Source organism: Chaetodon auriga, chromosome 6 (assembly GCF_051107435.1).
Source record: "Chaetodon auriga isolate fChaAug3 chromosome 6, fChaAug3.hap1, whole genome shotgun sequence".
In the NCBI taxonomy this organism is placed as follows: Eukaryota; Metazoa; Chordata; class Actinopteri; order Chaetodontiformes; family Chaetodontidae; genus Chaetodon; species Chaetodon auriga.
In genome coordinates this window covers 6,400,367-6,412,385 of record NC_135079.1, presented here as the reverse complement: position 1 = coordinate 6,412,385, position 12,019 = coordinate 6,400,367, and the positions used below count along the sequence as shown (strand labels likewise).

The 12,019-nt window shown below is 39.7% G+C and overlaps 2 protein-coding genes across 2 annotated transcripts; both read right to left on the bottom strand.

Annotated features, from left to right (window-relative positions):
* Positions 1 to 266: 266 nt before the first annotated feature.
* On the bottom strand, positions 267 to 2,181 carry LOC143321636 (interferon-induced transmembrane protein 5-like). The gene is made up of 2 exons (XM_076732089.1): positions 1,975 to 2,181; positions 267 to 539 (listed from the first exon to the last, which is right to left on the bottom strand). The coding sequence occupies exons 1-2, from the start codon at positions 2,179 to 2,181 to the stop codon at positions 318 to 320; spliced, it is 429 nt and encodes a 142-aa protein (XP_076588204.1). The 3' UTR covers positions 267 to 317.
* Positions 2,182 to 8,858: 6,677 nt separating this feature from the next.
* Positions 8,859 to 11,243, bottom strand: LOC143322575 (phospholipase A2 inhibitor anMIP-like). Its single transcript, XM_076733854.1, has 6 exons — positions 11,065 to 11,243; positions 10,631 to 10,651; positions 10,462 to 10,466; positions 10,100 to 10,159; positions 9,688 to 9,753; positions 8,859 to 9,241 (listed from the first exon to the last, which is right to left on the bottom strand). The coding sequence occupies exons 1-6, from the start codon at positions 11,241 to 11,243 to the stop codon at positions 8,859 to 8,861; spliced, it is 714 nt and encodes a 237-aa protein (XP_076589969.1).
* Between the last annotated feature and the right edge of the window lie 776 nt (positions 11,244 to 12,019).

The window sequence follows — 12,019 nt, the reverse complement described above, 5'->3', positions numbered from 1 at the left end:
CCTGATACCAGCATTAGTATTGGTGCATCCCAAAGGACATTCATGTAATACACAAACCAAGGCTTCTTTTCTTGCTCACCAATTATGATTATTTTAGAGCTGGGCACATTTTAGGATGCCCAGCACAGGACCTGATTTCCATGCAGAAAAGGAGAGCTTATGCCTTTATCGCTTGGCTTATACAGGCTAAAATTCGAAGGAGCTACTATGCCAGCCCTCATCTCCAATCAAATACCCTCTCCCAGTTAGTGTGAATGGGTTGACTTTAAGACCGATCTGTTTTGGGGGATTTTTCGTTTCTCTCCCTTTTCTTCCATCTACCAGCTGAACAGTTTCATGAAGTTTTGGAAGCCGTCCTCCCCGAAGAAGTCGAAGGAGCCCTGGGACGAGCCCAGGTGGACGAGCAGGAGGACGAGCAGGACGACGGCCAGAAGGGGAATCAGCAGGTTCCAGCCAGCTGCCAAGATGTTGTACCACTTGGCCTTGTCTGAACATTCCTGGGCCAGCTGCAGGTTGCCCTGAGTCTTCTGGTCCCTGGCCTACACAGATGCATACAAACACTCTCATTTTATCACATACAATCATACATGAAGTCAGTATTAACTAATATAGAATTGAAGAAACAGTATCACGACTGAAGACATTAAAGCTTTATCTCTACTGGTTGGCCTACCTAAATATTTAATTTATGTACATAAAGAACTAAAATGCTTGGTGTTTACACCCATGTGTACTGTAAGTAATGAGAGGAGGAGGGCAAACAAAGGCATTTTATAATCTTCAGTCATGTTTTTGTTGACAACCAATTCATGGCAGCATGTCCCATAATTCCCAGTTTTTCCACAGAGAGCGCAGATTCAAGGTTGTGCAAGGGCGGAGTGATATGAAATCCTTGAGCTGCTTCTAAGCGTATCCGTATATTTTGGAACGCGCCAGCCTGAGTCTTTCCCTAGCACTCTCTAATTTCCCATGAGTACTTGCCCATTAGAAAGATGCCAATTACGCCATTTTTAACTCCTCAGACAAGCAGCCAGTCACTGTCTTTAATTTGAGTGCTGAGCCAGTGTTCTGCCTGTGATTCAGAGCTGCACCCTATGAAGACAGATGAAAGATTTCTAAAAACGACTAACTAAAGGGCACACACACCCCTTCGTGGAGAGTTTTTCCAAAATTCATTTTGTTCAGGTAGTCACCATTTGCACAGTCCAAATTTGCACAACGCATTTTCAACGATCTCTGAGTCGTCTTTGAGTAAGAAAACTTTTTGTTTTGGTTTATGTTCCTGTTTCTCCACAGCTTCATTCCTGTGGTAAAAGACACACCAACTTTCTACTGCGTTATCTGACCTGGGTAACAGAGGATTTACATGGTGGAGCACACAATGCATCCACCCTTGTTTTCATGGCATCACTCCTACCTGCTGCACAAGTCCGACACTCCGACACTCCACCAGGCCAGATTTTCAATTTACTTTCACAGAGAAGTAATAACCAAGTTCTTCTTATTCTTTTAGGAATTCTATTCCAATAAATTCATCTACCCTTCATTTGTACATGTGACATTTACCACAACATGCCCATTGTTTTAAAGCTTTCCTTACCAGCTCAGCCCACATTTTGTCTATTTCTGCCTACATGCATTACTGAAGGCTCTGAATTATCAGGGAGGCATTCACCAATTATTCTTCAGTGTTTCTACCTTTGGTGTGCCCAAATACAATAATCATTTACGACATTACTCAATAAAATGGATTTAAAAAGACTTTTAAAAAATGACTTGGCCCTCTGTTGTTTGATTCTGCTGTAAAACATAAAATACAGTAAACAGAGCAGCCTCATCCCATCGTCTTCCATTTGACACCTGAGTTAATTTTACATGTTGCATGTTTCATAAAAATGGTCCAAACTCAAACTTACAAATAAAGAGTGCCACAAAAGTAATAATAATAATATTATTAATTAAAAAAGAGCTCACCTTGATGGAGTAGATGAGAGCCATGAACCCCAGGCAGCAGAAGTTAACATACAAGGTGTTGCACAGCGACCAGACAAGGTAGTCCCGGGGAGGATTCTTGCCACTGTTGCCCATGTTCACCACAGTGGATCCCGCTGGCTTACGGGCAGACTTACAGTTGGTGAGTGGGGTGCAGTCTGAGGGGAAGTTGTATGAATGGTTGTCCATGGTCAGCGATTAGACAGGAGATCCCAGAGCTAGCTAGCCTTCCAGATGTCTGTGCACAGTCCCTCTTTGGAAAGTAGTGCTCCCCCTTTGTGAGAGGCTTATAAAGGCCAATGAGGAGGGAGGTGACAGGGAGAGGACGCATGGGCAGGGTCCTTTAATATACAGCAGGTCTGTCATTATGTGGTCAGGCCTGAGAGAGACTGAAATAGAGATACAGAGACAGAAAGCTGTATGAGAGACGACAACTAGATCCATGGGAGCAGAGCAAAATCTCTTCTACCGAAGTATGCATCACCTCAACTGTCAGGAGTCCTCGTGGTGTGGGTCAGGTGGTTGAGTTGGTTGGTATAGCAGAAGATAGTGCTGTTCAAAAGCCTTGAAGGTGTTGAGGAGGAGTTAATCTGAAATGCTGTCTGCCAGTGGCCTTGAAGACCGAGTCTGTGTGCTCTCTTAGCAAACTGAGTGGGTGCAAAAAGTGCAGATTTTACAATACATTTGTCAAATATATGACCGTTCCTTGAAGGTTACCCACAGTTACAAGACTTCAGAAGAGGGACCAAGTGTGCACACATCCAGACCGAAACATTCAGGTGCAAGACAAAAAATAAAGATGGAATCATTTGTTTGGAGACCAACAGTGTGCAGACCTTTCTTAGTTATGAGACCACAAATAAAAGTTCTCACCTGAAATAATCCATCCTGACCCTAATTTTTTTTATTTAAGCTATAGCTGAGTCGGTCAACAGAGGATTTTTTTTTAACGATTTCAGTCCTTTTTCAAGCAAAATAGCCAAACATTCTCTGGTTCCAGCCCAGCTCTCAAATATGATGATTTGCTGCTTCTCGTTATTATATGTGGTAGTAAATAGAATATCTGTGGACTTTGGACTGCTAATGATAGGCATTTTTCAGTATTCTCTGATCGATTCATCAAAAATAGTCAGCAGATAATGAAACTGTTACTGGCAGCCCTAGTCTCAGTCTCTATAAATTTAATTTTAAATTCGGAGGGCTTAGTGTAAAACAATAAGGTTACAATTTGCTTTATTTTGGTCTTTTTTCTACAGGGAACGATTGGTTCACTGTTATATTTTAAGTCCTTGAGATTCATTCAGTTACTCACACTGGAGTTTCCATGTGCAACCACAGTCTGCTGTTGATAGCCACTGAGCATCCCCCCCTGCTGAAAAGAGATGTTTAATGCCTTGTGAAAGGGGACAAAAAACATTACGCATATCCTTACAAACAGCGTGGGGTTTGAATCTGGCAAAATATGGAAACAAACCTGCTCTTTTAGCTTCACAGCATGGGGAAATCCAGGGGGCGGGACCACAGGGGGCACTGGCCTCAGCTGACATCTGACTGGCTTCTGAAGTGCAACTGTCCTGTTGAGTCAACTTCACTAACAATGGCACCTCAGATATCTTCTTGTAACTATGGTGATGCATTATGTCATGTGGGAACGAAGGTAATAATGGGAAAAATTCCATCACTAGTCAGTTAAAACTGCTCCAACAGCCCACCTGCAGGCATTAGGATCATTTCTTGATATTCATTTTTCTTCCTGTTTATTGACACAAATGCTATGCTATTTATACTCATATTGTACACTGTTAGAATGCTAAGATTCTTGTGTATCGACTGATGTAAACCAACTGAAGACACAATCACAATAGGAGGTGCAATTAACACCAACCACCAATAAAATGTAGTTAAACGTCTATTTGCTTCATGGTGTTGATTTACTACTGACATGAATGCATCACAATGCGTTTGTTTAATGTTTGTAATGTTGAGCGGTGTTAAAACCTAACTTGCTAGTTTGCATCTTACAGATGTTTGTTTGAGTCTACTTCTAATTTGTCAGTCAAGAGGCAACACCAAGTTCCTTGGTTTCTGATTGGTTAGGGGCGGGACAACAGCGTCAGAATGAGGTCAAGGGTGTGTGAGACCAGAAGTTGTTTAGTTCTGTCGCAGCATGGCTGGCTGTTGGAGTGAGGACGGAGCCAACGAGCAGATATTCAGCTCGACAGTGTGTCTCTGAACTTTAATAAGAGTTACAGTGAAGTGAATTGGTACACAAAGTCACTGTCGCTACTTTTATGAGTTTAATGAAGTATATTACGATTGTGGGAGTTATGTAGAGCATTCGGCTAACGTCAAGCTAACAGCCGAGCTAACATCGAGCTAGCACGAGGCAGCCTGGGACATAGATATATAGACTAGGAAGTCATTAACCTGGAGGCTAACCTACTAGGCTTCCATCAGCTACGCGCTTTCGGACTTTGAACTGGATTAACCGTAGTGCTAGCCGTTAGCCAGCAGTCGAGAGGAGATCAGCGACCAGACGCGATGAATCCAGGTGGCGCAGTGGGTGATCAGGTGTGGTTCAGTTGCATCTCTGGCGATGAGAGACTGACTTTTCTTCATGTTTCCGGGGACCGTGGTGAGGAGCCGTTTTCTTCACGAGAGCCAGGACTGCTGTTAATTGCTGAGGTGCAGTTTTCTTCACGGGAGCCAGGTCTTTTGTTAAAAGCATGAGGAGCCGCTGCTCGGAGACTTACGCCCAGAGGTGAAACGGACATTGGAGGGTGAGTAACCTACTTCACGGCCGCATTCGGCTGCAGACATCGGTGGCTAAGCGCGCGCCATCAACTATCAGGCCTGCAATGGGGGTTGATTAAAAGTATTGTTGCTGGCATTTTTATTTTTATTAAGGTGTGGGCCCGCAAATATTGTATGTGTATTATTATCGTTGAATATTGGATTCGATGATGTTTGAAGTGCTTTTAATGCACATTTGCTTTACATCAGAGTAATTTGAGTGTAATTGTGGTTTAAATTGCCTTTCATGCACAGTTTCAATATTGAGTAATATTAAGGTGGCTGATATGTCAAGGGTGTAAAGCACTTTAAAAGCATATGGTGGCTTTACTAATAATTAAGAGTATGCAACTCAGAAGTGGAAAAAAAAATACAACTGGTCTATTTGGGATTTTCCTAATAAGTTAAGTTATTGCTTTAATTTTGCATTTCTTTCGACCTATTTTCGATTTAATACATTTTTACCTTTTCATATTTAATACTAAAACAGTGTTTCTCAGTTGTTATTTTGAGTAATTCCACTTCAGTGGGTTATTTACATCTCCATATTACACACAGTTTGAAGTGATAGATATAGTAACTGGCCTCAATGTAAAGATATATAGCCAAAGTAGAGGTACAGAAACCTTAAATCTGCATAGAGATGGCTGAACTTCAGATTTGGATATACATATAGATATTTTGGGGGATAGATGTATAGTACTGGTGAAATATGCACCTTACTGATTATGGAAATCTGCATGGATGTTTTACATATGCTTGGCCCCTCTGTGTAAAATGTGGCCCCTTTATGGCCCTCACTTCCAAAAATTATAGACACCCCCCATGTCAGTGAGTAATTTTAAGATAGAACTTTTTAAATGAGCATTGGCAGGGTACGTTTTAGAAATGTGGAACAACAATTCCCTCTGCTGGCCGCTTACAGAAGTCTAAAAATATATCTGACTGTCCTCAGCGTCAGCAATTCACAGTGATCTTAATGGCTGATTTTTTTTTTTTTTTTTCCATAAAGCAGTGATTCTCAACTGGTGGGTTGCAACGTAAAAGTGGGTCACGGGTCAAATGTTAAGGGAAAAAAACCTGTGCTTTTATTTTTTATGCAGCCGAGTGCCATCTATTCGTGTCATGGCTTGTCATTAAGGGGTGATGGTGGGTCCCGAAGCCAGACCAGGTGAGAACCACTGACATAAACGCATGACATGCACAGACACTAACAGATGAAATGATAGAAGTATCTAATGTTAATCAATACAAGCATGTGGAAAGTGCTGCAGCCCTGAGTGTTAAGTGATTTAAAACTTGCAAAGTAAATCAAGGGCAACTTAACTTGATTCCAGAAACTTGAAAAGGTTATTGTTACATATTGTGTAAAGATCCAACCCAAGCAAAATCATTCAATATTCATTTTTCTTTGCACTATTTTTGTTTTTTTTCCAACTTTCAGAAATATTTCACTAGCGTGCCCCCCTCAGCCCACACAAGGTTCACGTTAGAAATAGGCAGTATTTCAGCTAATTGTATTTGAAATAGGCATTCAATTGCTTTTGAGTATTTTGTAATTGCTATTTTTGAGGGCTAAAAAAAGAAATGAAAACATTATCTGTAAAAAAGATACTGTAGAGTGAGGTATTTTTGCCATTGTTTTCCATTTACATCATTATTATAGACACAAGAGGCACAAATGTCCCTGTTTTCAATCTGATTGGTTTTAAGTGTTTTGCCTCTACGTTCAGGAGTGCAATTTTGTTAATGGAAACAGACAATTGGTGTAAAATAAGACATGTTGAGTCTTCAATAAAAGGTTAGATATTTTTTTAGAAAGCACCAACTGCTCGCTGAAAGTCAATATGGTTTTCGTTCAAACAGATCAACAACACTGACATTAAGAGAATCAATAGAGGAAATCACAAATGCTATAGATAATAAACAATATGCAATGGGATTATTTATTGATTAAAAAAAAACGCATTTGACACTATTAATCATGATATATTAATTCATGAACTGGAAAGGTATGGCATCAGGGGAGTGGTGGTAGACGGGGTGAAAAGTTATTTAATACGAGGCGTCGGTTTGTGAAGTTGGGGGAATGCTGTTCCTCATGTTTGGACATTGCTTGTGGTGTCCCCCAGGGGTCAGTGTTTGGTCCAGAATTGTTTATTTTATACATTAATCATGTGTGTAAAGTTTCTAAGATACTGAAACTAGTCCTTTTTGCTGATGACACAAATATTTTCTGTTCAGGAAATGATTTAAGGCAACTGCAGGATGACTTAATGATGAAATGATTAAATGAAAATTATGGTTTGATTATAATAAATTGCTTTTAAATTTGACCAATACCAATTTCATGTTGTTTGGAAATTGTAGACCAGATACGCGGGTACACATTTCAATTGATGGGTTGGGTATTGAAAGAGTTTCTGAAATAAAATTCCTCATCAAATTAATTGGAAACCACATATTAAACATCTACAAACTAAGTTATCAAGAAGCATTTCATTAATAAATAAAGCAAAACCATTTCTTGATCACAATTCCCTCCTCATTCTTTACTGTTCACTTGTTTTACCATATCTTACCTACTGTGTGGAAGTCTGGGGCAACAATTACAAAAGCTCATTATACCCATTAACTGTTCTGCAGAAAAGAGCAGTACGCATCATTCACAAGGTTGGATATTTGTACTATACACATTCACTATTTCTACAGTCCAAAATATTGAGATTTACTGATATTGTACTGTACCACACTGCACAAATAATGCACAAGGCCAACAATGACAAACTGCCAGGGAATATTCAAACATTGTAATGTAATTCACAACTATGAGAGGTTTTACTATATCAATTTGTGGAGTAAGGCTGTGAAACGGCTTGAATGTGGAGTTAAATTAATGTCCAAACATAAACCAGCTCAAAAAAAAAAAAGTATAAACAGATGGTACTCCAGCTGTACGAGGATGATGTGTTTTGATCTTTGATTGGTAGCTTGTTAGCAAGCTAGCCAGCTTGCTTGCTATCTTAATTTGCATTTTGTACTATGGATTGTGGCATAAGTGATTGTAACTCCTTACTATGTGTATTAATGAATGAAGGGTTTGTCAGGTAGTTTAGTTTCAAAGAGTAAGATTTAACGAAAGAGGGTAGGATTAATAAGTGTTTACTTCTTCCCACTCCTTTTCCAGTGTGTTAAGAAAGATCTTTGTTTTTGTCTTTGTCAATTATTGACACACGTTTTTTTTTTCTTTCTTTCTTTTCTTGCATTTGAAATAAACTTTCAATCAAACATTTAAATGTACTCCCTACATCTAATAGTTGTTTACAGTGAAATGATTAGTGGATTAATCCGTCAGTCCATTGACAGGTAATCAATGGCTTAAATCTTTTTCTTTTTTCTTTTTGTTCAGTAATGTCCAAAATTCCAGCTTCAAATCCACATATCAGCATATTATTGGTTAGTAATTAGTTAAGATGTTACTCATATTGTTTTCAATTTTCTGTCTCTTTTGTATCTGTTAACATGTGGATAATCAGTTTACCAAGCTAAACCTACTACAATATAGATGAGTTTATTTTGACCTTGAATAATGGAATGAATGAAATGAGCCCTCCTCACTGCTGTATCACTTTATTATGATATACACTCTCAGAATACTCCATTTTTGTAGAATTATTTTTATCCAGTTATTTTCAGTATGTCTGTGGAACAGTTATAATGCCATGCTGCAGTGCTGATACAATGCTGCTTTTTGTAACAGATATTAAGATAGAAAACAGCAAACTGTTTTTGTGAAAGGGTGAAGAGACAAATTGAACAAAAATACAGGTTACAGACATCAGCTGTGCTGTGAGATCGGTTATAGTGACGTTTAAAATGATGTGATATGATGACATAAAAATAAAGATGATTGTCCTGATTAAGAAAGTTGCTTTTCACTTAGTCAAAAGTTAATATGATGTGAGTCATGTGTATGAGTACATCCAAATGTTCTCTTAAAGCAATACTCATTTAAACATCTGACCACCAGTATTTCTCAGAGAAATTGCTCTAACCTGGGATTCAAAACCTTTCTACAGCTGACAAACGATGTAAGCATTCAGGAAGCATTCGCGTGTCACTCGCCAGACTCCGTTTTCTGACAGCATGGTGCAGCCTGCATCCTCAATGGATTTGTCGGGTTGCCCTTCTCCCCATTTGGTGAAGGTCAGAGGTTGGTTTTTCATATCGGTCTCAAAATTCCCCTCCGCTTTTTTGTTGCTGACATTGATCCAGGCCGTTTTGTATACTCCACCGAACACCTGAGTCAGTAGGCTGTTCTCCTCCTCATTCTGGGGCAAAGCCAACTCTAAGCCTCGCTGGGAGCAGAACTCCACGGCCCTGGAGAAAGAGCCTCTCTCCTTGGAGGACACAAAGTACTTCTGACCACCTCTTCGGACAAAGTCATAATTTATAGCTGAAGAAATAAAACATTGTAGCAAATGTAGCAAATAAGGGACAAGTCAGCACAAAACACATCTTATACCCATAAACTCTAAACTGTATTATCCTGGCATTGACGTGTAATATCAGACACTCTTACCCCCCACCAAGGTGAAATACAGCTCTGTGTCCGTTTAACCATACTATAGCTATATTTTACTCTGTTTTTAAGTTCCAAATATGACATTCAAGAACACCTGTTTGAAATATTTGCTGACAAGTAGTTTCACAGAGTATCCTATGTGCACAGAAGAATATGTGATGGAGATATTTCAGAGGTACAAAGTCAATATGCACAATAAGTTGTGTTTAAGGACTCTGAGAAAGCACTGTCTCTTGAAGGGTGGTAAAGAATAACCATCCACATGCATGCACTCACTTCCTTTAAATTCCCCTGTAGTCCTTAAATACGATACTTACCCAGGTCCAGCTTAGCAATGCTCCTCTGTAAGGTGTCAATATCCCGGCCAATAGGACCAAAGGGATCTGGATTGAGCAGAGTGAGTTCAGTTCAAGTTGGAAGTCTTAAGGTTAAATCCTGCTGTTTTATAAAAATCGCAAGGCTTAAAATATTAGAGTTGGACCAACACCTGTGGCTTGACAAACATTATAAACAGATGTAGCATTGTTACAGAGCTGAATGCAATGAAGTTGTTCATCTTTTCTGTTCACCCACTGCTTTGTGTATGTCAGCCGCATCTCAAACAACTAGTGTCAAATTTCCTTGTACGATAAAAACATTGTAACTTTTAATAAGTGACATAATTACTGAAATGATGAAAACAATTCTGTACTACATATATATAGTATATACATTTAAGAAAATAATCACCTCGTCCACACATTACAACTGTTCCGGGTTGTCCAGGTAGTCCACGTAGTCCACGGTATCCTGTTTTCCCCGAAGTGCAAAAGAAATGAGACTAATTAACCAAAGCTACACCAAAAAGATTTGAAATGGAAAATTAATTTATTAATCGATATTTTAAATTATATTTTAAAGTTTGGCCTGAGGATGGCACCAGTGCAAAAGTCATGTTGGGATTTATCCTCTGGTGAGCATGAAAATATTGATGTGGATGTCAGCCATCCTAATTTTTCAGCCTGAAGCTTACAGTAGGAAAAACACGCTGACCTATCCTCTATGAAGCATTAAAGCACTCACTCAGTTACACAGCAATCCACACATTACACGTCCTCTATGCAAGTATCAGCCCTATATGTGGCGTTCCATCAAAGGCTGAGCTGTAAATAAAAGGGGTATTTTGCTTGGCACTGCAATCCTTCCTTTATTTTTTCAGATATGTTGTGCACAAAGTTGACACTCAGATGTTGTACGCGGGTCTTGGAGTGTTTGTAAAACCGGGGTGACATGGGAGAAAGCCTACACTCCTGCTTGAACATTCACTACTCTGACGACTCACCATTGGTGGAAAGAACTACCCCATTGAAGGTCGGACGGCAGAGTCTACTATCCGTCTGTCCCCACAGGCTGAAAACCACCTTTTCAGACTACACCTTGACAACCTGTGCTAAAACTTACTTCCACCTCATTTCTAACAGAAAAATAACATTTGTCATGTAGCTCTGTAGCTTGTGTATTTGGGAGGGTTGTGCTTCCAAATTTAATGACAACCAGTATTTGGTCCTTTTGAGTTTAGAAGTACTTAGCGTGACTTGCTTTGGACAAAAACGGCTGCTAAAAATGAAATGTTACGTAATGCGACATGACTCGATGTAATTCATGACTCGCCTCTGCAAGTGTTCTTGGGGGAAATGTTGCTAAGTCAGTGACACCAACCTTTTGCACCTCTCTCACCCCTGGAACCTGGAAGTCCAGGTTGACCCAGTCTCCCAGGTTGTCCAGCTGGCCCAAGATCTCCTTTGTCACCTTTGGGGCCAGGAGGACCTGGAAGCTGACTGTAGCCAATAGGAGCCATCAGGCAGAGGAAGCAGAATAGGAGACACAACCTCATCTTCTGAATGCAGAACTGAAATCTATATGAAATACAGTTGTTCATTTTCCCATTTACAAGCCCGACCTAAAATATTTTTCAGCAAGATTTGCAGCCAATTTAGATAAAATGCAGGACACAAAATCAAAATTGCTAATTTCACAGACTGTAGACTTTAGACTGGAATAAGAGTTGTCACTTATTGCAAATTATGTCTTCAGTTTCCGCTAACAGTCATAAAACTCAAAGCAAAAAACAGTGGAGTTTTCTATCCAAGTATGTATTAAAGCTATTCAGAGCTTGTCAGTGACATTAATCTAGTACCAATGAGTGACGAGTAGATAAAAACTCACAGTATAAACGAGCAGTGATCTGGATGTGCAGCCTCCAAACAACAGCGGTGGAGAAAATTGTTCAGATATGTGGGAGATCCAGTCCAGAGGAAATGAAAAGCAGGTGATGTTCTTACGGGATGTGACACAGAGAGGAGAACCAGAGCCTCCCTCTGGTCTGAGGATACAGAGCTTCATGACAACAGATTTCTTTTCAAATAAATTTCCTTTCAAACACATGAAATCTTTATAGAAAGATTTTATTCCTTTTTTCCTGATCTATGCCAGTTTGAAGTTGCGTTACAATCCTGCCATGGAGTCTGTTTATATGAAGCCATACCTCATGTGTTCATAGATTGAGAGCATCAAGCCAAACAGTCTCCAGTTTTTGGTTTAAACCTTTCTGAATCAGAGTCTGTGGAGAATGGGACATCACCACTTGAAAATCATACAGTTCATCTGCAG

Coding starts and splice junctions, on each gene's coding strand:
- LOC143321636 (XM_076732089.1), bottom strand. CDS start 2,181: ATGGACAACCATTCATACAACTTCCCCTCAGACTGCACCCCACTCACC. Junction 540..1,974: donor CTCTCATCTACTCCATCAAG/GTGAGCTCTTTT, acceptor GCATCTGTGTAG/GCCAGGGACCAGAAGACTCA.
- LOC143322575 (XM_076733854.1), bottom strand. CDS start 11,243: ATGAGGTTGTGTCTCCTATTCTGCTTCCTCTGCCTGATGGCTCCTATT. Junction 10,652..11,064: donor GAGAGAGGTGCAAAAGGTTG/GTGTCACTGACT, acceptor GCAGGAGTGTAG/GCTTTCTCCCATGTCACCCC. Junction 9,242..9,687: donor CATTGCTAAGCTGGACCTGG/GTAAGTATCGTA, acceptor TTATTTCTTCAG/CTATAAATTATGACTTTGTC.